Source organism: Capra hircus, chromosome 8 (genome assembly GCF_001704415.2).
Source record: "Capra hircus breed San Clemente chromosome 8, ASM170441v1, whole genome shotgun sequence".
NCBI classification, from domain to species: domain Eukaryota; kingdom Metazoa; phylum Chordata; class Mammalia; order Artiodactyla; family Bovidae; genus Capra; species Capra hircus.
Window position 1 is genome coordinate 53,170,247 of NC_030815.1, and position 24,577 is coordinate 53,194,823.

At 36.7% G+C, this 24,577-nt stretch overlaps 1 protein-coding gene across 3 annotated transcripts in view; it reads left to right on the plus strand.

The window, feature by feature from the left end:
* VPS13A (vacuolar protein sorting 13 homolog A) overlaps positions 1–24,577 on the plus strand; it is a 267,901-nt gene that overhangs the window by 152,679 nt on the left and 90,645 nt on the right. For all 3 annotated transcript variants that reach the window (XM_005683796.3, XM_018052091.1, XM_018052090.1), the window contains 10 exons: positions 2,104–2,231; positions 2,508–2,677; positions 3,208–3,425; positions 4,227–4,459; positions 16,120–16,212; positions 16,691–17,047; positions 19,834–19,935; positions 21,243–21,401; positions 21,564–21,819; positions 23,468–23,628. In XM_005683796.3, the coding sequence (XP_005683853.1) occupies positions 2,104–2,231; positions 2,508–2,677; positions 3,208–3,425; positions 4,227–4,459; positions 16,120–16,212; positions 16,691–17,047; positions 19,834–19,935; positions 21,243–21,401; positions 21,564–21,819; positions 23,468–23,628 (1,877 nt within the window). The remainder of the gene's footprint in view (positions 1–2,103; positions 2,232–2,507; positions 2,678–3,207; positions 3,426–4,226; positions 4,460–16,119; positions 16,213–16,690; positions 17,048–19,833; positions 19,936–21,242; positions 21,402–21,563; positions 21,820–23,467; positions 23,629–24,577) is intronic.

Consider the following 24,577-nt stretch of genomic DNA (forward strand, 5'->3'; position numbering starts at 1 on the left):
CAGGAAAGGGGAAAACATGGGATTCAAATACAGAGAACATTAAAAAGGAATCCCCAAATTATCTGTTACTGGGCTAGAAAGTGCTTGGTTTTCATTTAAAAAGCAATTTAGAATGTTTTAAGAAAAAAAGGACAAATGTCTTAAGAAAAATGACATAAATTCTATGTAACATGTAGAATGAGGTGTTAACTCTGCCACATTAAGTAATATGGGAGAGGAAGACATGTTTTCTGTTCCAAAGAAGGGAGAAATATATATAGTACATTCTGTTGCAGAAGTGAAGTAAACTAAGTTTTGCATGATTTTGAGCCATTTTTAGAATGTGTGAAAAGATACTGTTTTGTTTTTTTTTTTCCTTGAGAGATGCATGTGTTGTGTTGCAGCAACAGAGGAAGTAAATGATGCCTAGCAGGTAAAGAATCCACCTGCAATGCAGGAGATGTGGATTTGATCCCTGTGTCTGGAAGATCCCCCAGAGAAGGAAATGGCAACCCATTCCAGTTATTCTTGCCTGGGAAATTCCATGGACAGAGAAAAGCCTGGCAAGCTACAATCCAGAGAGTCAAAAAGAGTTGGACATTACTGAGTGATTGAGCACACATTAGTCTCTTCATTTAAAATACTGAGATTTTTCAGCCTCAATACTGAGGTTTTTCAGTGTAGCAGTCTTGCGTAATTGTGTTGAACTTCTTCCTAAGTATGTTTTTTTATGCTACTGCAAATATTTTTAAAAGTATATTTCTCAGTTGTTACTGATACAATTGATATTTGCATAGTAACCCTATGTCTTGTTAAAAATGCTAAATTGATTTCTTAATTCTAGTAATTTGTTGGAGACTTCTTAGGGTTTTCTATGTAGTCAATCATGCTGAGAAGGGCATTTTTACTTTCTACTGTGTAGAAATTATATATAAATAATTTTGTGTAATAAACTCTACAACTTACATGAGATGTAAAAATTTTTGGAAAAAGTCACCAAAACTGACATAGGATGAAATAGAAATAAGATGAGTAGTTCTGCATCTATTAAAAGAATTGAACTTCAGTGGTGAATTTTGTTAAACATTAAAGTAAGATACCAGTGTTAAACCTTTTGGAAAATAGAGGAGGAGGGAATACTTCCTTAGTCATTTTATAAAGCAAGCATTAGCTTGACACCAAAAATCCAAATAAAAAATAAACAACTTTGAGGAAAGAATATTGCACCTAATATCCCTAATGAACACAGGAATAAAAATTCTTAACAGCATAGCATACTAAATCCAGCAATAAGCATAGAGGATTTGTCATTTGACTTAGACTTATCCTGAAATGCAGAGTTCATTTAACCCTCAAAAATCAATTAAGGTAATACCAAATTAAGAGAAAAAGGAGAAAAAATTATATCTCCTGAATAGATGCAGAAAAAGCATTTGATAAGTCACCTATTTGTGATAAAAACTAGAAATATCTAAAAGGCATATTTAATGGTGAAGTGGAAAGTTTTCCACCTAAAATAGGAACAAAGCAAGAATGTCCACAATCACATTCCTATTCAACTAGTAATCACTGACAGAGCAATACAGCCAAGAGAAGGATTAATAGGTCTTAGAATCCATTTAATATGTACCATGTGTATATAATACCTTGCTCCAAAATATGAAATGTAGAAAAGATTGAATTTTGGATCCTTTTGGTTAGTGGAACATTTAAAAAATGTCATCTAAAGCATCTTGTTTGGTTTTAGTTTTTTTGAAGTAAAATTTAAATACAAAACACGTATGCCAGTTACTCTGGTCTGCATTTTACACATGCTATTTTCCTGAATTGCCAAAACAGACCCAGGGGTTAGTTCTTTTATTCTCATTCCACAAAAATTAAACCAAGAGTTTATTAAAAGTAAACCAGGAGTTTAATTTATACTCCCAGATTATTATGTAAAGAATGCTAACCCTGGAGTTAAGTGAGTTCAACATCTGAATTTTTTAATCTTTTTGAATTTTTTGAAAAATATTATGTTATACCCATTTATTTAATAATTATGTTAAATTTACTTTAATTCTATTTTAATGAGTTCTACCATTCCTGATCTTTTTCTTTTATCCACTAACTAATTTTTCCAAGGAACAACTGTAGTGACAGCTGCTGTGGTAGAAGTACATTCACATGCTTCTCAAGTTAAGACAACACTAAATATGAGTTTTAGAACCGATTATCTCACCATGGTACTGTACAGTCCAGGTCCTAAACAGGTAAGCTGAAGAAGAAAAACTATATTTTTGCTGTTTCCTGTGTTTTGTTGTATCTGTTCCTTTGAGAAAAATTGTTGCACTTTTCACGTTAATATTTAACTATTTGCCTTTTAAAATGAGTTTTCTTACATATAGCCTTTGATATGAAAAATGATATTTTAAAGTTAATATATGCCTTTCATTATGAGCTCTTGGAAATAGAGAATGTGGTATTTCCTATCTTAAAATATATTTTAAATTTTTGTGTAAAATTTGTATTGATTTCTTTTTTCTCAGACTTCCTTTACAGATATTCGTGATCCTTCTCTGATACTTGCTGAATTTAAGTTGGAGAATATTATAAGCACTTTAAAAATGAATACAGATGACTCAACATTTTCTTCCTTCTCATTAAAAAACTGTATTTTAGATGATAAAAGGCCCCATATCAAGAAGGCAACTCCTAGGTAATAGTGTTTTAAATTTTTATTGAGCAATGGTTGGTATATTTTACAGAACTTGCTCTCAAAATTGCATTTTCTGCATATATCCTGAAATCTTCAAAACTTTAATGCAGTTGATTCCATAGTTCTCAGTCAACATTTTAAATGCCCTGTTTATGTGCTGCTATTGCTGAATGGTTGAATAGAAAACAAGAGTTAAATAGAAATAATCAGTGTAATTAAATTGGTTTTAAATTAATCTCTATTACCTGAATCATTAATCCATACAATTGTAATGGGTAATATATGAAAATTTGTGGAAAAAATATGCTGAGATTTCAAAATTCTGATAATTTCTTAAGGATATACTTCCTATATTATGAAACAGTTGTGCTCCTGAAGTCTGTAAATTTATTATTTCTCTTATCTTACTAAGGGAAATGACTTCAAAACATTGGCTTGCTGTCGGTGAAAGCAATGAGAGACCTTTGAGTTTTATTGGTATATTTGATTATGTGCAGGACACTCACAGGAATTGTGATTGTGTTTTTCAGAATGATAGGACTGACAGTTGGGTTTGACAAAAAGGACATGATGGATGTAAGGTATAGGACAATCCGAGATGGTTGGGTGGCTGATATAGTCCTTCAGGAAATGTATATTTGTGCAAGTGTGGAATTTCTGCTGACAGTTGCAAATGTCTTTCTTGAGGCCTACACTACAGGCACTGCTGTAGAAACCAGTGTTCAAACATGGTCTGCTAAAGAAGAAGGTTAGTTATTGGCTAAAATATTCCATATCTGTTACTGAAGTGCTATAATAACACTTAGCTTGATTATCCTTCTAGATGATGAGGTTAAGTGGATCAGTAAGTTAGAAATCTTTATTTTTCAGAGGTAAGAGGAAAATTTAAATGTGTTTTCTGATAAGATAGTTTCTGTATTTTTCAAGGCACAAGTAGATACTGGGTTCAACAATTATGAGACCAATGTTAAAATAAGTAATTATACTTCTTTGAAGACAGTAATTTGAAAGATTTTCTTGGAAGGAGACAATAATGATACAATGACTCCTTTTCATAATTAAAGATAGTATTTTAACTTAAACTTGTCTTTTATTTATATGCTTATTTTTGCTTTCTGGCCAGGCCACTCAAGCAGGGACTGAACTCCTGCTCCCTGCAGGGAAAGTGTAGAGTCTTACCTACTGGACCCCACAGAGAAGTCCCTAAAGTTCTTTTATTCTTGCTACATTTATAATTTTCTGTTATCTTTTATATATTTCATTCCTTGTAGTGTAGTAGAAAGAGTGTCAAGCTAAGAGTTAGAAACTAGGTTTATTTTTAGCTCTGCCATTAAATAGTAGAGATTCCCCCTCACATTTTAAAATATTCTAATGGCTATGAGTTCTTTAAATCTTACAGTAGGAGAGTTGCAGTAAATTCTTTTGGGATCTAAGTATTTTTATTTTGCTTTTTACTTCAAATGGAGATATCATTTTCCTATAAATAATTTTTCATAATATAAAAAAGATTTACAGCCATTTTAAGACATTATCTGTGTTTTTATTTTAGTACCTAAACAGCAATCAGAAAAGTGGGAAATGAATATCACTATTAAAAATCCTGAAATTGTGTTTGTCGCTGATATGACAAGAAATGATGCTCCTGCCTTAGTCATTACAACACAGTGTGAAATATATTGGCTAGGTGACTTTGAAAATGATACAATGACTGCTGCCATTAAAGATCTCCAAGTGAGAGCATGCCCATTTCTTCCAGTCAAGAGAAAAGGAAAAATCACTACTGTGAGTTTTCTATTTATTTGTCAGCTTAATTGTAAACTGTTTTATATTTAGTGTGTATCACTTTAGGAAAGTAGCTACATACTCTCCAACCTTATTCTATAAAATACTTTTCTTTCGTCTTGGAGAGCCTAATTTAGATGATTATTGCACCAGCTTTTAAACTCTCTTTTCATTTTTTCCATCTGTTCCTCATTGTTGTGTGTATTTATGGGAACAGTCACACTGAGAAGTTGATTTTATCTAAATACTTCTCAGTGAAGACTTCACTCTGACTTTCTTGCCATGTCAATTCCACACTGCTTTTAGGCGGTTAAGACTTTGTACCAGTTGTTTGCTGTGTTGTTTGAGTTTGTTTTCATTTTTCTCCTGTCTAGACTCATTTTTCTCAGATGTGCTGCTTGCTCTCCTCCCTATGGCTTCTTTGAACCGTCAGTCATGTGCTCTGACGTGCTTCCCGTTTGTATTTTATTTTCCGGTATCCTCTTGGCCTTCTTCCTCTTCATAACTGATTAAAGTTTGTTTCTTCAAAGACATCTTTCCAAGTTAACTGTCTGACTCCTGATACTCTTATAAAATACAACGCTTATGAAAATGTACCGCAACTTCTTTATCCTTTTATCTGTCAGTGGACATCTAGGTTGCTTCCATGTGCTAGCTGTTGTAAATAGTGCTGCAATGAACAGTGGAACACATGTGTCTTTTTCAGGTTTGGTTTCCTCGGGGTATGTGCCTAGGAGTGGAATTGCTGGGTCATGTGGTGATTTTTTTCCTAGTTTTTTAAGGAATCTCCATACTGTCTTCCATAGTGGCTGTATCCATTTACATTCCCACCAACAGTGCAAGAGCATTTGTCTGTTGTAACCTTTTCTTTGTTTTTCTACTTTTGTTCATTTGATTCTTCTCTCTCTCTCTTTTTTCTTATTGAGTCTGGCTAATGGTTTGTTTATCTTCTCAAAGAACCAGCTTTTCATTTTATTAATCTTTACTGTTATGTCTTTCATTTCTTTTTCATTTATTTCTTGGACCTTTATTATTTCTTTCCTTCTGCTAACTTTGGGTTTTTTTTTTGTTCTTCTTTTTCCATTTGTTTTAGGTGTAAAGTTAGGTTGTCTATTTGATATTTTTCTTGTTTCTTGAGGTAGGATTGTATTGCTATAAACATCCCTCTTAGGACTGCTTTTGCTGCATCCCATTAGGTTTTAGAGTTGTCATGTTTACATTGTCATTTATTTCTAGAAGTTTTTTGATTTCCCTTTTGATTTCTTCAGTAACCTATTGGTTATTTAGAAACGTGTTGTTTAATCTCCATGTGTTTGTTTTTCTTACAGTTTTTTCTTGTAATTGATATCTAGTCTCATAGCGTTGCTGTCAGAGAAGATGCTTGACACGGTTTCAGTTTTCTTAAATTAACTGAGATTTGATTTGTGACCCAAGATGTGGTCTGTCCTGGAGAATGTTCCATGTGCACTTGAGAAGGTGTATTCTTCTGCATTTGGATGGAATGTCCTGAAGATATCAATGAGATCCATCTCATCTAATGTATCATTTAAGACTTGTGTTTCTTTTTAATTTTCAGTTTTGATGATCTGTCCATTGGTGAGAGTGGGGTGTTAAAGTCTCCTATTATTACTGTGTTACTGTCAATTTCTCCTTTTATGTCTGTTAGTGTTTCTCTTATGTACTGAGGTGCTCCTATGTTGGGTGCATAGATATTTACAGTTGTTATGTCTTCCTCTTGGATCGATCCCTTGATCAATCAATGTAGTGTCCTTCCTTATCTCTTGTAATCTTTATTTTAAGGTCTATTTTGTCTGATATGAGGACTGCTACTTCAGCTTTCTTCTGCTTTCCATTTGCAAGGAGTATATTTTTCCATCCTCTCACTTTCCGTCTATATGTGTCTTTAGGTCTGAAGTGGGTTTCTTGTAGACAGCATATATATGTATCTTGTTTTTGTATCCATTCAGCCAATCTTAATTTTTTTTTTTTTTAACTTACTGTGTTTGTGGTCTTTTCCCAGGGTAAAAGGTTGAATTCTTTCTTCCTTTTGGTTTCTGCCCTCTTATGTTTGGTGCAGTGGTTTGTGTAAGCTTCCTATAGGCTGAGATTTGTGATGAGTTTTTGTTCCTTCCTTTGTTTGCTTTTCCTCTGATGGGCAAGGGTGAGTGAGGTGGTAATCCTGTCTGCTGGTGATTGGGTTTGTATTTTTTTTGTTTGTTGTTTAGATGAGGCATCCTGCACAGGGTGTTACTGATGGTTGGGTGATGCCAGGTGTTGTACTTAAGTGGTTTCCTTTGTGTGAGTTCTCATTATTTGGTACTCCATAGGGTTAGTTCTCTGGTGGTCTAGGGTCTTGGAGTCAGTGTTTCCACTCCAGTGGCTCAGGGCTTGATCCCTGGTCAGGAAGGAAGATTCCACAAGTGGTTTGTATGGCATTAAGTAAGATTAAAAACAAATACCCCAAAATGAGAAACCAAAGATGAACCCCAGACAAATGGCAGTTACAAAATCAGGCAAATAATAATTAAAATGATGCAATATACATATACACCCATAAGCAAAGTCAAAACAGTTCAACAAAAATAAAGTACAGTGATTGACCCGGTGAACAAAGGAAATAAAAAATTATCTTTACCTGTTAAGAACAAAACTAACTAAAGCATAAACTAGAAAACAAAACTAAGCAAGGTGCCAAGTATGCAATAAAGCGAAGAAAGGAAAACTAACACATATATTGAGAGGAAAGGAAAGAAAGAATAGATATGCAAAGTTAAATACAGGTAGAGGAAGAAGATTTAAATACATTAAAGATTAACTGCAAGGGGAAAAGAACAGTAGGAAAGGCAAACAAATAAATAAATGTAGAGAAAAAAATAATAGGTTTAAAAAATTAAAATTATAAAAAAGAGCAAAGAAAAAAAAAGACATAAAGGAAGAAGAAAGAAAAAAGGAAAACAGAACTGCAAAATCCCAACACAGAGTCAGAGGTTTATAACAGCAATAAGAAGTGTGACTGAATATACACATACGCATTACACCCGTAAGCAAAATCAAAACAGTCCAACAAAAATAAAGTACAATAGATTGACCCCGTGAACAAAGGAAATCAAGAGTTATATCTACCAGTTAAGAACAAAACTAACTAAAGCAGAAACTGGAAAATGAAACTAAAGGAAGACGCAAGTTGGGGAATAAAGCTATGAAAGTAAAGCTAACAAGTGTTTGACAGGAAAGAAAAGAAAGAATAAATATGCAAAGTTAAATATAGGTAGATGGAGAAGATTTATATACATTAAAGATTATCTGGAAGGGGAAAGGAACAGTATGAAAAGCAAACAAAGGAATAAATGTATAAAAAATAATAATAGGTTTAAAAAAATAAAATTAAAAAAGAAAATAAAAAGGAAAACTCCCCAGAACTGCAAAAGCTCAATGTAGAGGCAGAGGTTTATAACAACAATAAAAAATGTGTCTGAGGAGGAAAAAAAAATCCAAAAACTTAATTAGATTTCATAGTGCCAAAAAATTGACAACTACAACAGAGGGGCGAAAAAAAGAGAAAAGAATCCAAGGGAATCTACAGGACAAGTCAAACCATAAGAATAATGTTTTTCTTGAGCCACTGCTGTCAGAGTCCTTTCCTTGCTGGAGTTCGCAGTCCACCTCATCTCCCTTTTATGCCCTCCAAAACTGCTGATCTCCGGACCTGCTATGGGGGCAACTCAGAGTCTAATCTCGTCCTACTCCTGTGTGTTCTTCTCTCCAATGTCCACAGCTATCAGAACCAGTGTGTTTCCTTTTGTGGGATCTCTGAATGTCCTTTTATGTATTCTATAGGCAGAGAGTCTGCCTCGTTGATCGTGTGGATTTAATCTGCAGTTTGTATAACTAGTGGGAAGGTTTTGCAGTCTTCTTCCTTAGCCACACTGCCCCCTGGGTTTCAATTGTGGTTTTATTATTCATCTCTGCATGTGGGTTGTCCACTGGGGTTTGCTCCTGGGGCTGCCCTGGAGGACTTGGATTTGCCTCTGTGAGGGCCAGAGGTGGGGAGTGGTGCAGCTGTTTAGTTTGCAAGAGTTCTGGCAGCACCAGGTACTCAGGGGAGTTGGCAGCTAGAGCAGCAGGAACTACAGTGCTCTAGAAGGGTATGGCAACCAGTATTGGCCAATACGCTCCAGTATTCTTGCCTGGAGAACCCCCCTGACAGAAGCCTGTCAGGCCACAGTCTACAGGTTCACAATGAGCTGGATACTACTGAAGCAACCCTCTGTGCGTAGATGCAAGACTTTTTTTTGCCTGTGGCAACTCTGCCCCAGTGAGAGTTGAGCGAGAAGGTGGTGCAGCTTCTTGGCTTGTGGGGATCCTGGGCAGCACCAAGTGTGCAGGGACATGGACTGCCTCCACCACAGAAGTTATGGCCCTATCAGAGTCTTTTTTCAAGCCTCTTGTAGCTGGCAATTAGAAGGCCTCTTTGGCCAGTTTTTCCCATAGCTCCATCCATTCAGGCACTTAGAGGGCTCCTTTGCCTGGGATCCTTCTCTGTTGTTCTGCGCGTCAGGCACATAGAGGGGCCCCCTTGGCTGGGGTCCTGTCCATAGACCGGCATTTCAGGCACTTAAAGGGGCACCCTGGGTGGGGTCCTACCCTGTAATGCAGTGCATCAGGTGTTGGATGGGCCAGACTTTTTATCGTTCAGGTGCCAATGCTTGCATGTGGGGAGAGAGAGGCTATAGTGATGGTTCCACCCTCTATGAGTGACTCAGTAGTATCACCTTGCTTCCATGGCTTCCTGGCTTTCCTCTACAGGCATTTTCCTTCACAGTCTCCTCCCTCACATCTCCTAAATCTGTCTCTCCACAGTCAACAGCAGCCCTCACACGGATTGCTCCATAGTATCTAGACTCCAGCTCCCAGCTGCTGCACCTTCCATGGGACCTGTATCCCTGTCCAGAGTATGTATGACTGTGGCAAGGACTGTCTGATTCTCATTCCATTTAGGCTGCCACAGATCAGCTGTTTCACTCTTAGCCTTAAATGTTTCTCCTCTGACTCAGACAATTGCCCCGATGTGGGGATTGGACCCTTGCTTCAGTTTGCCCACCTGCCAAGGGGAGGTCCAGTCCTATGAACACTCCTGTTTTTCCCCCTAGTTCCTTTGTCCTACTGAGTTTTGGGTGGTCCTATATTCTTTTTCACTGGTCAGGTACTCCTGTCCCCTCTTACCTGGTGTTCTGCATGCACTACTGTGTCTGAAGGTGTATTCCTGATGTATCCATGGAAAGATATATACTCCATGTCCACCTACCCCTCCACCCTTTTGTTCCTCCTCCTAGATGATAGCTTTCTTTATTTTGTCTGCATATGACTTCTTTCGGTTTGGCAATATATTAAGTAAGTGTAGTCACACAGTCGTGTCCGACTCTTTGCGACCCCATGGACTATAGCCCACCAGGCTCCTCCGTCCATGGGATTCTCCAGGCAAGAATACTGGAGTGGGTTGCCATTTCCTTCTCCAGGGGATCTTCCTGACCCAGGGATCAAACCTGGGTCTTTCGCATCACAGGCAGATGCTTTATCCTCTGAGCCACCAGGGAAGCCCAGGCAATATATTAACTAATAGACAAATAAGTTACCAGTTTTTGACAGATGCACGCCTCACCACTATACACAATCACTAGTTTAACAGTGGTACAAGGACTGAAAACTCAAAGCTTAAAAACCCATTCAGAAAAAGAAAGAATAAAAAAAAAGAAAAAGAAAGAATAGGAAACACTTTGTAGTCATTGCTTCATGAGAATTGAAATATCCTGCTGAATTGAATTGTGAAAACGTGAAGCTCCAATAATGGAGTAAGTTCCTTGGATAGCCCATGTTGGAGTCTTTGATTTTTGCTGTCTTGAAAGAGCATTGTTCACATTTTCTCACGTGGCTCTGTCTCTCTCTCTTTTTAAACATTATCCACTATAGACATATGTAAAGTGACTATTGTCTTTTTCGGGATAAACATTGTTGTCACAGCTTGCTTTCTGTTAAGCTTACTACTTGGATGTGATTTTAGCAGTTTTAATACTAAAAAACTCCTATATACCAGGTATCGGTCTCCTTGGCCATCCTTAGTTTGTTAACCATTTGGTGATTCCATATGTAAGTAGCTTTAACAACCAAAACTATTATTTATTCATGGAGGGTATTTTTTTTTTATTTTTGCTGCAAAACTCTTGTTTTATTTACTAATCAATCATTTGTATATCCTATCTTCATCCTGACAGTAAAGACTACTTTGACAGTGGATTCCCTTTTCTCTACATGATTGCCTGCATTTGTTTTTTTGATGATAGTCGTTGTGACAGGTGTGAGGTGATAGCTAATTGTGGTTTTGATTTGCATCTCTCTACTGATTAGCAATGTTGAACATCATTTCATATGCCTGTTGGTCATCTGCATGTCCTCTTTGGAAAAATGTCTGTTCAGTTCTGCTGCTCATCTTTAATTGGAGCATTTGGTAAAAAAACAAAAATGATGTTGAGTTGTATGTTCAGTTCAGTCTCTCAGTCATGTCTAACTCTCTGAGACCCCATGAACCGCAGCAGGCCAGTCCTCACTGTCCATCACCAACTCCTGGAGTCTACCCAAACCCATGTCCATTGAGCTGATGATGCCATCCAACCATCTCATCCTCTGTCATCCCATTCTCCTCCTGCCCTCAATCTTTCCTAGCATCAGGGTCTCTTCCAATGAGTCAGCTCTCCACATCAGGTAGCCAAAGTATTGGAGTTTCAGCTTCAACATCAGTCCCTCCAATGAACACCCAGGACTGATTTGCTTTAGGATGAACTGGTTGGATCTCCTTGCAGTCCAAGTGACTCTCAAGAGTCTTCTCTAACACGCAGTTCAAAAGCATCATTTCTTCGGCCCTTAGCTTTCTTTATAGTCCAACTCTCACATCCATACATGACCACTGGAAAAACCACAGCCTTGACTAGATGGACCTTTGTTACCAAAATAATGTCTCTGCTTTTTAATATGCTATCTAGGTTGGTCATAACTTTCCTTCCAAGGAGCAAGCATCTTCTAATTTCATGGCTGCAATCACCATCCGCAGTGATTTTGGAGCCCAGAAAAATAAAGTCACCCACTGTTTCTACTGTTTCCCCATCTATTTGCCATGAAGTGATGGGAACAGATGCCACGATCTTAGTTTTCTGAATGTTGAGCTTTAAGCCAACTTTTTCATTCTCCTCTTTCACTTTCATCAGGAGGCCCTTTGGTTCTTCTTCACTTCCTGCCATAAGGGTGGTATCATCTGCATATCTGAGGTTATTGATATTTCTCCCAGCAATCTTGATTCCAGCTTGTCCTTCCTCCAGCCCCACGTTTCTCATGATGTACTCTGCATATAAGTTAAATAAGCAGGGTGACAATATACAGCCTTGATGTACTCCTTTTCCTATTTGAAACCAGTCTGTTGTTCCATGTCTGGTTCTAACTGTTGTTTCCTGACCTGCATACAGGTTTCTCAAGAGGCAGGTCAGGTGGTCTGGTATTCCCATCTCTTTTAGAATTTTCCACAGTTTCTTGTGATCCACACAGTCAAAGGCTTTGGCATAGTCAATAAAGGAGAAATAGATGTTTTTCTGGAACTCTCTTGCTTTTTCGATGATCCAGCGGATGTTGGCAGTTTGATCTCTGGTTCCTCTGCCTTTTCTAAAACCAGCTTGAACATCTGGAAGTTCACGGTTCACATACTGTTGAAGCCTGGCTTGGAGAATTTTGAACATTACTTTACTAGCGTGTGAGATGAGTGCAATTGTGTGGTAGTTTGAGCATTCTTTGACATTGCCTTTCTTAGGGATTGGATGAAAACTCACCTTTTCCAGTCCTGTGGCCACTGTTGAGTTTTCCAAATTTGCTGTCCTATTGAGTGCAGCACTTTCACAGCATCATCTTTCAGGATTTGAAACAGCTCAACTGGAATTCCATCACCTCCACTAGCTTTGTTCATAGTGATGCTTTCTAACGCCCACTTGACTTCACATTCCAGGATGTCTGGCTCTAGGTGAGTGATCACACCATCGTGATTATCTGGGTCATGAAGATCTGTTTTGTACAGTTCTTCTGTGTATTCTTGCCATCTCTTCTTAATATCTTCTGCTTCTGTTAGGTCCATACCATTTCTGTCCTGTATTGAGCCCATCTTTGCATGAAATGTTCCCTTGATATCTCTAATTTTCTTGAAGAGATCTCTAGTCTTTCCCATTCTGTTCTTTTCCTCTATTTCTTTGCATTGATCGCTGAAGAAGGCTTTCTTATCTCTTGCTGCTATTCTCTGGAACTCTGCATTCAGATGCTTATATCTTTCCTTTTCTCCTTTGCTGTTCGCCTCTCTTCGTCTCACAGCTATTTGTAAGACCTCCTCAGACAGCCATTTTGCTTTTTTGCATTTCTTTTCCATGGGGATGGTCTTGATCCCTGTCTCCTGTACAATGTCACGAACCTCATTCCATAGTTCTTCAGGCACTCTATCTATCAGATCTAGGCCCTTAAATCTATTTCTCACTTCCACTGTATAATCATAAGGGATTTGATTTAGGTCATACCTGAATGGTCTAGTGGTTTTCCCCACTTTCTTCAATTTAAGTCTGAATTTGGTAATAAGGAGTTCATGGTCTGAGCCAGTCAGCTCCTGGTCTTGTTTTTCTTGACTGTATAGAGCTTCTCCATCTTTGGCTGCAAAGAATATAATCAGTCTGATTTTGGTGTTGACCATTTGGTGATGTCCATGTGTAGAGTCTTCTCTTGTGTTGTCGGAAGAGGGTGTTTGCTATGACCAGTGCATTATCTTGGCAAAACTCTATTAGTCTTTGCCCTGCCTCATTCTGCATTCCAAGGCCAGATTTGCCTGTTACTCCAGGTATTTCTTAACTTCCTACTTTTGCATTCCTCTCCCCTATAATGAAAAGGACATCTTCTTTTGGTGTTAGTTCTAAAAGGTCTTGTAGGTCTTCATAAAACCGTTCAGCTTCTTCAGCGATGCTGGTTCGGGCATAGACTTGGACTACTGTGATATTGAATGGTTTGCCTTGGAAATGTACGGAGATCATTCTGTTGTTTTTGAGATTGCATCCAAGTACTAAATTTTGGACTCTTTTTTGACCATGATGGCTACTCCATTTCTTCTAAGGGATTCCTGCCTGTAGTAGTAGATATAATGGTCATCTGAGTTAAATTCACCCCTTCCAGTCCATTTTAGTTCACTGATTCCTAGGATGTCGACGTTCACTCTTGCCATCTCCTGTTTGACCGCTTCCAATTTTCCTTGATTCATGGACCTGACATTCCTGGTTCCTATGCAATATTGCTCTTTACAGCATCAGACCTTGCTTCTATCACCAGTCACATCCACGGCTGGGTATTGTTTTTGCTTTGGCTCCATCCCTTCATTCTTTCTGGAGTTATTTCTCCACTGATCTCCAGTAGCATATTGGGCACCTACTGACCTGGGGAGTACCTCTTTCAGTATCCTATCATTTTGCCTATTCATCCTGTTCATGGGGTTCTCAAGGCAAGAATACTGAAGTGGTTTGCCATTCCCTTCTCCAGTGGACCACATTCTGTGAGACCTCTCCACCATGACCCGCCCGTCTTAAGTTGCCTTGCGGGCATGGCTTAGTTTCATTGAGTTAGACAAGGCTGTGGTCCTAGTGTAATTAGATTGACTAGATTTCTGTGAGTATGGTTTCAGTGTGTCAGCCCTCTGATGCCCTCTTGCAACACCTACCATCTTACTTGGGTTTCTCTTACCTTGGGCGTGGGGTATCTCTTCACGGCTGCTCCAGCAAAGCACAGCCGCTGCTTCTTACCTTGGATGAGGGGTATCTCCTCCCACCACCCTTCCTGACCTTCATTGTGGGATGGCTCCTCTAGGCCCTCTTGAGCCTTGGCAGCCACCACTTCTTGGGCGTGGGGTTGCTCCTCCCGGTTGCTGTCCTGGCCTCGGGTGTGGGGTTGCTCCTTCTGGCCCCTGCCCCTGGCCTCAGACATGGGGTGGCTCCTTTTGGCTGCTGCCCCTGGCATCGGACGCGGGGTATCTCCTCTCGGCCGTGACCCCTGACCTCTGACATGAGGTAGCTCCTCTTGGTTGTTCCTGCGCTGTCGCAGCCTGGCACTCTAGGCTGCTGCCCCTAACCTCGGACGTGGGGTAGCTCTCGGCCTATATAGGTTAATGTATTTCATTTACTTTTATAATGGAAAAAAGTACCACGATAAAACTTCTATTTTAGTAACTCAATCTGTGGTTGAATCTTCAAATATAGAACCTGTGGATACAGAGGGCTGACTGTACTTGGTCTTTTTTTTCTTGAGATAATGTTGACTTACAACATTATATAAGTTTCATGGGTACAGTATTATTTTTCTACTTCTGCATATGCAACAGTATGTTCACCACCAAAAATTTAGTTTTTACCAATAACCATACAGTTGACATACTTGACTGCATTTTGTTCCCCATGCCTTCCCCTGTGTAACTTCCAATCTGTTATCTGTATCTATGTTGTTGTTTGATTTGTTCGTTTCCTGTTTTTTTCTTTTTTATATTACTTATGTAGGTGAAATCGTGCAGTATTTGTCTTTCTCCATCTGACTCATTTCTCTTAGGTCCATCATACCCTCAAGGTCCATCCATATTGTTGCAAATAGCAAGGTTTCACCTTTTTATGCCTGAGTAGTATTCCCTTCTCATACAAACATATAGGAACACTCCACATTTTCATTATCTTTCATCTGTTGATAGGCACTCTAGGTTTTTTTCATACCTTGACTATTGTAGATAATGCTGCAATGAACATAGGGGGTGACATTAATCTTTTTGAATTAGTGCTTTTGTATTATTTGGATAAATACCCAGAAGTGAAATAGGTGAATCATATGATAGCTAGTCTAATTTTTTTGAGGACACTCCATACTATTTTTCCACAGTAACTACACAAATCCCACATCTAGTGAATGAGGATTCCCTTTCCTTCACATTCTTTCCAACTCTTATTTCTTGCCTTTTTCATAATAGCCATTACAACAGATATGAGGTGATATTTTATTTTGGTTTTGATTTGCATTTCCCTGATAAATAGTGATCTTGAACATCTTTTCATGTGCTTGTTGGCCTTCTGTCTTCTTTGGAAAAAAAAAATCTATTCAACTTCTCTTGCCATTTTTAAAAATTGTGCTGTTTGTTTCATTGTTGTTGAATACTGTGCCATTTTATCAATATACAAAGGAGTTGAGCATTCTTGGATTTTAGTATCTGCCATGGGTGGGAGGAAGCAGGTAGGGGACAGGTGTTTGTGTCCTGGAACCAGTCCCGAAGGGATACCAAGGGACTGCTATAAAATAAAATACAGAATACAAGTATTGTGAATTTTTTGTATATTTAAGAAATTCTTTTTCTTTATCAGTAGTGTTGCTCATATAAGTACTTTCTGTTTATTATAAATAATGAACGAGAGGATAAGAAAGGAATGTTTTATTGATTGACTTGTTATTGAAGTAGATTATTTTTACTGACTTGTTTATTTAGCATAGTTATCTCCTGTTGGATAAGTCTTTAAGTAAAAATATTTTAAGAATGTGTTAATTGAATAGTATTGATTTTTCGCTTATAGGTTTTGCAACCCTGTGACTTGTTCTGTCAAGCTACTCAGATAAGTACAGATCCACAAGTACTTGAATTATCAGTAAAATCCCTGACACTGAAGGTAAGTTATAATGTAGTCAGTCATTCAGATCTTTAGTGCCCTTTTGAAAAAAACAATAAAACTTAGAAAGAAGCAATTATAGCAACAATTTTAATCATTAAATAAGCAAAAGGAAGCTGTTTGAAAATATTTTGACACATAATTTAAAAATGACACTTAATTTACATTTTATGATGAATGTTTTCATGTATTTTATTATTGGCAGTTGACTGCTTCTGTAGGTAGCTTCCTTATAGTATGTATAGTTGAAATTGGTCAGTTTAATATCAATATGTAAATATTTTACTATTGAAATTAGCTATGATAATAAAAAAAGATTTTGTAGGCAGCAAATTGTATCTGTTTCTTGGTAGTAATATTACTTCAGTATTAATTCCTCTTGATCCTTCAGCAAATATATTTCATGTTCTTTGAAGTATGTAGTTTGGAAAGTGATTTTTGTGGGCTTTTTTTTATTACTTTGAATTTTTCTCCTTAGGTTTCACCAGTTATCATAAATACTGTGATTACCATAACTTCAGCACTTTATACTGCCAAGGAAACCATCCCAAAAGAAACTGCTTCTTCTACAGCACATTTATGGGAAAAGAAGGATACAAAAGATTTAAATATGTGGTTTCTTGAAGAACCAAATGAAGCTGTAAAAAGAGCTCCCATGCCTGAATTGGTACCCAAAGGAGAGATAATAAAAATGAACATTGATTCTATTTTTCTAGTTCTTGAGGCTGGAATTGGTCATAGAACAGTACCTATGCTATTGGCAAAATCACGTTTCTCAGGGGAAGGCAAAAACTGGAGCTCCTTAATAAATCTCCACTGTCAACTTGAGCTAGAAGTAAGCATATATAGTATTTTTCCAGATTGTGTAAGAAATACTGCTACATATGAACTATTTTGGAAATCTCATTTAAACATTTAAATTAAGTTTATCACAAATACAATGTTGATTCCCAAACTTTTGGGGAAAAAGTGTACCTATTTATGCCCTTGATGTAGTTGTTTTTATGTGTACCTTACTTTTAGAGTAGACATCTATATTTTGTTTATATTTCAACTGATTTCATTCGTCTTAAGGTGATTAAATTAATAGACTTCTATTCAGTTCAGTCACTCAGTCATGTCTGACTCTTCATGACCCCATGGACCACAGCACACCAGGCCTCTCTGTCCATTACCAACTCCCAGAGTCTACTCAAACTCATGTCCATTGAGTCACTGATGCCATACAACGATCTCATCCTCTGTCATCCCCTTCTCCTCCTACCCTCAATCTTTCCCAGCATCAGGGTCTTTTCAAATGAGTCTCTTCACATCAAATGGCCAAAGTATTGGAGTTTCACCTTCACCATCAGTCTTTGCAATGAACACTCAAGACTGATCTCTTTTAGGATGGACTGGTTGGATCTCCTTGCAGTCCAAGGGACTCTCAAGAGTCTTCTCCAACACCACAGTTCAAAAGCATCAATTCTTTGGTGCTCAGCCTTCTTCACAGTCCAACTCTCACATCCATACATGACTACTGGAAAAACCACAGCCTTGACTAGATGGTCCTTTGTTACCAAAATAATGTCTCTGCTTTTTAATATGCTATCTAGGTTGGTCATAACTTTCCTTCCAAGGAGCAAGTGTCTTTTAATTTCATGGCTGCAGTCACCGTCCACAGTGATTTTGGAGCCCAGAAAAATAAAGTCAGCTACTGTTTCCCCATCTATTTGCCATGTAGTGATGGGACTGGATGCCATGATCTTAGTTTTCTGAATGTTGAGCTTTAAGCCAACTTTTCCACTCTCCTCTTTCACTTTCATCAAGAGGCTCTTTAGTTGTTCTTCACTTTCTGCCATAAGGGTGGTATCATCTGCATATCTGAGGTTATTGATATTTCTCCTGGCAATCTTGATTCCAGCTTGTGCTTCATCCAGCCTGGCATTTTCATGATGTACTCTGCATATAAGCTAAATAACCAGGGTGACAATATACAGCCTTGATGTACTCCTTTTCCTATTTGAAACCAGTCTGTTGTTCCATGTCTGGTTCTAACTGTTGTTTCCTGACCTGCATACAGGTTTCTCAGGAGGCAGGTTAGGTGGTCTGGTATTCCCATCTCTTTCAGAATTTCCCACAGTTTATTGTGATCCACACAGTTAAAGGCTTTGGCATAGTCAATAAAGGAGAAGTAGATGTTTTTCTGGAACTCTCTTGCTTTTTCCATGATCCAGCAGATGTTGGCAATTTGATCTCTGGTTGCTCTGCCTTTTCTAAAACCAGCTTGAACATATGGAAGTTCACGGTTCACATATTGCTGAAGCCTGGCTTGGAGAATTTTGAGCATTATTTTACCAGCATGTGAGATGAGTATAATTGTGTGGTAGTTTGAGCTTTCTTTTGCATTGCCTTTCTTTGGGATTCGAATGAAAACTGACCTTTTGCAGTTCTGTGGCCCCTGCTGAGTTTTCCAAATTTGCTGGCATATTAAGTGCAGCACTTTCACAACGTCATCTTGTAGGATTTGAAATAGCTCAACTGGAATTCCATCACCTCCACTAGCTTTGTTTGTAGTGATGCTTCGTAAGGCCCACTTGATTTTGCATTACAAGATGTCTTGCTGTAGCTGAGTGATCACACCATTGTGATTACATGGGTCATGAAGATCTTTTTTGTACAGTTCTTCTGTGTATTCTTGCCACCTCTTCTTAATACCTATTGCTTCTTTTAGGTCCATACCATAGATTGTTGAGTAGAAGTAAAATTGTTAATTTTAAAAATAAAGTACCCTTTTTTCCTTAAAGTAATAATAGAGTATTTCTTTTCTCTTTGGAAATAGTGACTTAAAAAAATTAGAAGAATATGCTTTATATATTTATATAATGCAGATCTTCATACTCTGGTGAGAGTCCACCAAGGTCTTTCACATTTCTGTGAGAGTCCTTTAGTTATATGGAAGATACTTACTTTGAGCCAACATATATTATGCATCAGAATTTTTCTACATAGAATCTTCCCAGGGATGCTTTGCTTTAAAGTATTTAGTTTATGTTTAGTAGAAACTAATCTCATATTCTACTTCAGTCAATAAGTATGAAAATTTATAAGCCACTACAATATTTGTGATGAGAGAGTTATATGCTAATAGAGGTAGGACTGACAGACTTAAGTTTCAGGTTTCCAAGTCTTAGCTAGAATAATCTATATTTTGTAGAGAATTTGATCTAAGATGGCCAGGAAGTTCAGAGAATTCAAATACGTACATGCTTATTGAATCAAATGTTACTTGCCTTCACTTCAAAGGCTTTCTAAAAATTAGTGGAGGTAGACAGAACATGTTTTTAAAATTCCAGTAATGTTTGAATGATGAACACAGTTTTCACTGTTAAACCCAGCCTGAAAATCAAGGAAAGATACTTAAAAGAGAGTTTTTTCTGGAATAAATTGTGACGAGTAGACCATGAAGTTAGTCAGATGAGGAAATCATTGAGAGAGAATGTATAGGAAACTAATGGCATGTCGATGGTTTTCATACAGAAGAAATAGCACAGCCGAAAGGAATGGTGTGGGGAACAACACGGAAGATGATTTTAGAAAATACCAGAATGTTTTATTTAAAAAATTAAATTCTCTCTCTAGGTACATTATTACAATGAAATGTTTGGTGTGTGGGAGCCTTTGCTTGAACCCTTAGAAATTGATCAGACTGAGGATTTTAGACCATGGAATCTTGGAATCAAGGTATTTTAGATATCTGGGAATTTTTTTCAAATATTGAGGATGTCCACATCACACACACTTTAATTTTAATCACAGCAGAGTTCAGATATTTCATTATGAACCTTTCCACATGCTTCCTTGTTTGACCTCTGAATGTAATTTTCAAACCCAAGACTGTCGCCTAATGGGCTTCTAATATAAATATTGTGTACTAGACAGAATATTATGAACTAGACACTGTCTTAAATAATCTACTCTTGCTTTAAACCTTAAAACAAACTTCTGAAGAAGATACAGTTTTAAACTTCATTTTGATATATGATAGAACTAAAACTGTTGAAGTTAAAGGACTTCCATAAAGTAATACCTTTAAATTTGAAGAGGTGGAATGCAATACTGGCTGCAAAGTCCCCACTTATAAACTATCATCTTAAAATACTTCTAGCATTTTCTTTTAGGTTGTTATCTATCCCAAGTTTTCCTTGGTATCTGAAGAGTGTGTATATAAAAGAAAATACATTATTATTTACTTCAAATATAGTGTGAATTTATGTAATTAGATAAATCAGAACCTTTAGATGGATGAAATTGTGCTTCTGAAGCAAGAGATTGTAGGATTATTAGCATATATCCTCCCTAATAATGATTCTGTCAAATAATGGACAAATTTTCAATGGCTTAAAGCCAGTTTAAGGAACAATGAGGGTGACTAGCTTGGTATTTCCAGCTTTTTGTATTAGACCAGTACATTTGATTTTGCTCGTTTTAGGTAAAGAATTTGGATAAAGGAATTTCCTTGGTGTTTTTTAGGTCAGGATACTTACAGGTAGTAGACTTGCAAATCTTAAAAAGAGGTAGGTAGTTTGATTCACAGGAGCCTAGGTCCTAGTGGCACTATTCTGCAACTGTTGTTGGACTTCTTAAGTCCCTAGGTCTCTGTTCTTTATATATAGCATTTATAACACCCGTAGGCTAACTTTTCTTGCCCTGAATTTCCACATGCTATGATGTATGTGCTTCTGATTTTTGTTCAGATGCTATATGCATTTACTTATTAGGGTTTTATTTTCCCCTTCTAAATTATGTCTGCCATTTTAGTGTAACTAAGGCAGAGAACTTTTCTTCCAGTATTGCCTCTGTCCAGGTGGCATTAGTTGGGTGAACTCCCAGTAATTCCAGTAAGGCAGTGGAACTGATAAAATGTATTGCTTTCTCTAATGTAGTGGTTGAAATTTGTCTGATGTTTGTTTTTCCTTTGTAAAATGAGTTATGCCATGCTCCTAGAAACAAATGTTTCTCATATTTCTATAATTTATTTGTTATTTTAGATGAAAAAGAAAGCCAAAAAGGCCATTGTTGAGTCAGGCACTGAAGAAGAAAATTACAGAGTACCAGAATATAAAACTGTCATCACTTTCTATTCAAAAGACCAGCTAAACATTACATTATCTAAATGTGGCCTTGTAATGTTAAATAATTTAGCTGAGGTAAGAAAAGTTATTTGAAACTTTAATTTTGGGGTACTAGTCTGAGTTAACCCTTTGGTTAAAAAAAAGAAGTTTTTGTTACTTGTCATATATCTGTTAGTATTCTGCTTGTCATTTAGTTTTCTATATTTTCTTGTATTTATGATGGCTCTTCCTTGCTAGGCATTTACAGAAGCTGCCACTGGATCTTCCGCTACCTTCATAAGGGATCTGGCACCTTTTATGATTTTAAATTCTCTCGGACTTAGTATTTCTGTTTCACCAAGTGAATCTTTTAGTGTACTCAACGTACCTATGGCAAAATCATATGTATTGAAAAATGAGGAGAGTTTAAGTATGGATTATATGCGAACTAAAGACAATGATCATTTCAATGCAATGACCAGCCTAAGCAGCAAACACTTCTTCATTCTTCTTAGTAAGTGATAAATTACCATCCTGGGGCTTTATTTTCTTTTAAATTATATTTTATATCCCACTTTACTTACTGCTGGTATCTCACAGGTTTTTTATTTCCTTCCTAATATGTTGCAAATTTTATTATTTCCTTTGCAGGGCATTGGTTGCTGTTGTCACTGTATTGCTATATTTCAAATTCTGGCTTTATTCACTACTTTATTTAGAGCATAATAATTTACTACTTTGGAGAAGAAAATTATTAGATCTCTTCTTCAGTCAGTATTTATAGACGATAACTATCAGTGGTTTTTTAACCACTTTTAGTATAACTCAGTAAAATTCCCACAGTTTTGCAACTGAATGAATTCAGAATAAGGTTTGAATTCAGCCAATGGCACACGATAATGATTTTGGGGTTTGTGAATGGTTTTTATCTTCTGCCTATTGAAGTAGTTTATTTTTTTTTTTCCTTTGTTCTTTATGTTTCTCAGAAGAGAGGTAAAAAGTAAAAGTAAAAACATTGTAAAATTATTGTAGTATGTACTCATTGTATTCTTCAATGTATGTACATTGTAGTATGTACTCATTCTTCTCTTGGGAGGAGAAGGGAGCGAGAGAGGATGAGATTGATTGTATGGCATTATCGACTCAATGGACATGAATTTAAGCAAGCTCCGGGAAATAGTAAAGGACAGAGAAGCCTGGCATGCTGCGGTCCATGGAGTCACAAAGAGTTGGACATGACTAAATGACTGAACAACAAAACTCATTGTGAAGTTAAATATTAATTAGTCCCAAATCCTCACTCACAACACTTTATGACATTTTGACAAATAGTTATGGAAAGAGGGACATTAGAAAAGTTACTTAGGCATGGAGGAGGGGTGCTAAAATTGATAGCTAGTGCTTTTTCCTAGTCAGTAACTGATTCTTAACAGTGGCTAGGTTTCACATGTTTTCCCAACATTGTCTGTGAATTGTTCTCATCAATTGTACCTCTGTTTGCTTTTAAACTAACATTTTTATGGGATAGTAGGGGAGGCAGACAGGTTAGTTGCTCAGTCTTTGCAATCTCATGGACTGACTGTAGCCCACCAGTCTCCTCTGTCCATGGGATTCTCCAGGCAAGAATACTGGAGTGGGTTGCCACTTTCTTTTCTAGGGGAGAGGAATCTATAAATAGATAATTTACTCCCAATACAATATATGTATATATTAGGTAAGGCTATATAAAATTGTAATCAAATCTTAGATATGACAAAGTGTCACAGCCTGTTGGAAAAATTAAAAACTGAAAACCACAGCTACTTGGTAATTGCCAGTGACTGCCTGTTTTATTGTGATAACAAACCAAAGATCAGTATTCTTGTATTTTCTAGCAGTTTTTCTCATCAGTCAGTTATTTTTAAAAGATTATGTTGTTGTCTTAGGTTTAACTTTTGGATGAGTTTTTTTCAGTTAAAAACTTTTTTTGTTAAAATACTTTGAAGGGTTTCAGTGAATGCTGTAGAAATGTATTGTGGATTCTTAAAACATCCCTTTGTATAGTTTTCAGTGATAATGTTTAAAAATTTAAGAAATTATCTGATGTTTCTGGCTTAAAATGTCTACCTAAAATTAATATATGATGATTTATGGTCAATTTTAAATATGTATACTTAATTTAGCACCTGCTAACCATTCTACTGCTGATAAAATCCCTTTAACAAAAGTGGGACGACGACTGTACACTGTAAGACACAGAGAGTCTGGAGTTGAAAGATCAATTGTTTGTCAAATTGATGCAGTGGAAGGAAGTAAGAAGGTAACAGTTCGCTCTCCAGTGCAGGTACGGAATGATTCACTTTTTTCTGAGGTCATATTTTACATATTTATGTGCTATTAAAAAAAAAAAAACTAAAGTAAACTACCACCAAAAGTATGCAAATTGTAATAGAAATACAGCTAATAGCAAAAAGAATAATCATTATCAGTAATTATACTACTCTAATATGAATGTTTGTTATATTTGAAGAATTTTGTTGAATATACGTCTCATAATTTTTATAGGACTATTTTGTAAATTTTTTTAATTTTGTGAAAACAAATGTATCAATATTTTGTTTTAGGTCTTTGTGGTATGTATTCTTTTGTTTTAATTACAGAAATTTTGTAAGCCTTTTTTGAGGTAAAATGGGTGTACAATAAACTGCATATATTTAAAGCTGATGAATTTTGACAAAAAATACACTTATGAAACTGTCATCACAATCCAAGTAATAAACATAATTATCACGCCAAATGTTTCCTCATCCTGTTTTCCCCCATTCCCATGCATCTGCTTAACATGTACTTGTGGTACATTAGTTATAAATTTTATATAAATGAATGAAGTACAGAATGGAGTCTGACCTCTGTCACTAAGGAAAGTTTTGTACGTATCAGTTTTCATGTTGCACATAGTCACGTGTTGTTGAGTAGTAATCTGTTCTATATATATACCACATGCTGTTTTTAATGAATTTTTGTATATGATATGATGTAAGTGTTGAGGTTCATTTTTTTCACTTGGCTATTCGTTCTGACCAAGATTATCGTTTTTCCATTAAATTACCTTCATACTTTTGTCAAAAATAAAGTGACCATTATCTTTCTGTGTAAGGCCTCTAATCTGCTTCACTGGTCTATTTATGTCAGTACCATTCTGTCTTGATCACTACTTTATCCTCAGTCTTGAAATCAGGTAGTACAAGTTATCCCACTTTGTTCTTTTTCAAAGTTGTTTTGACTAGCCTAAG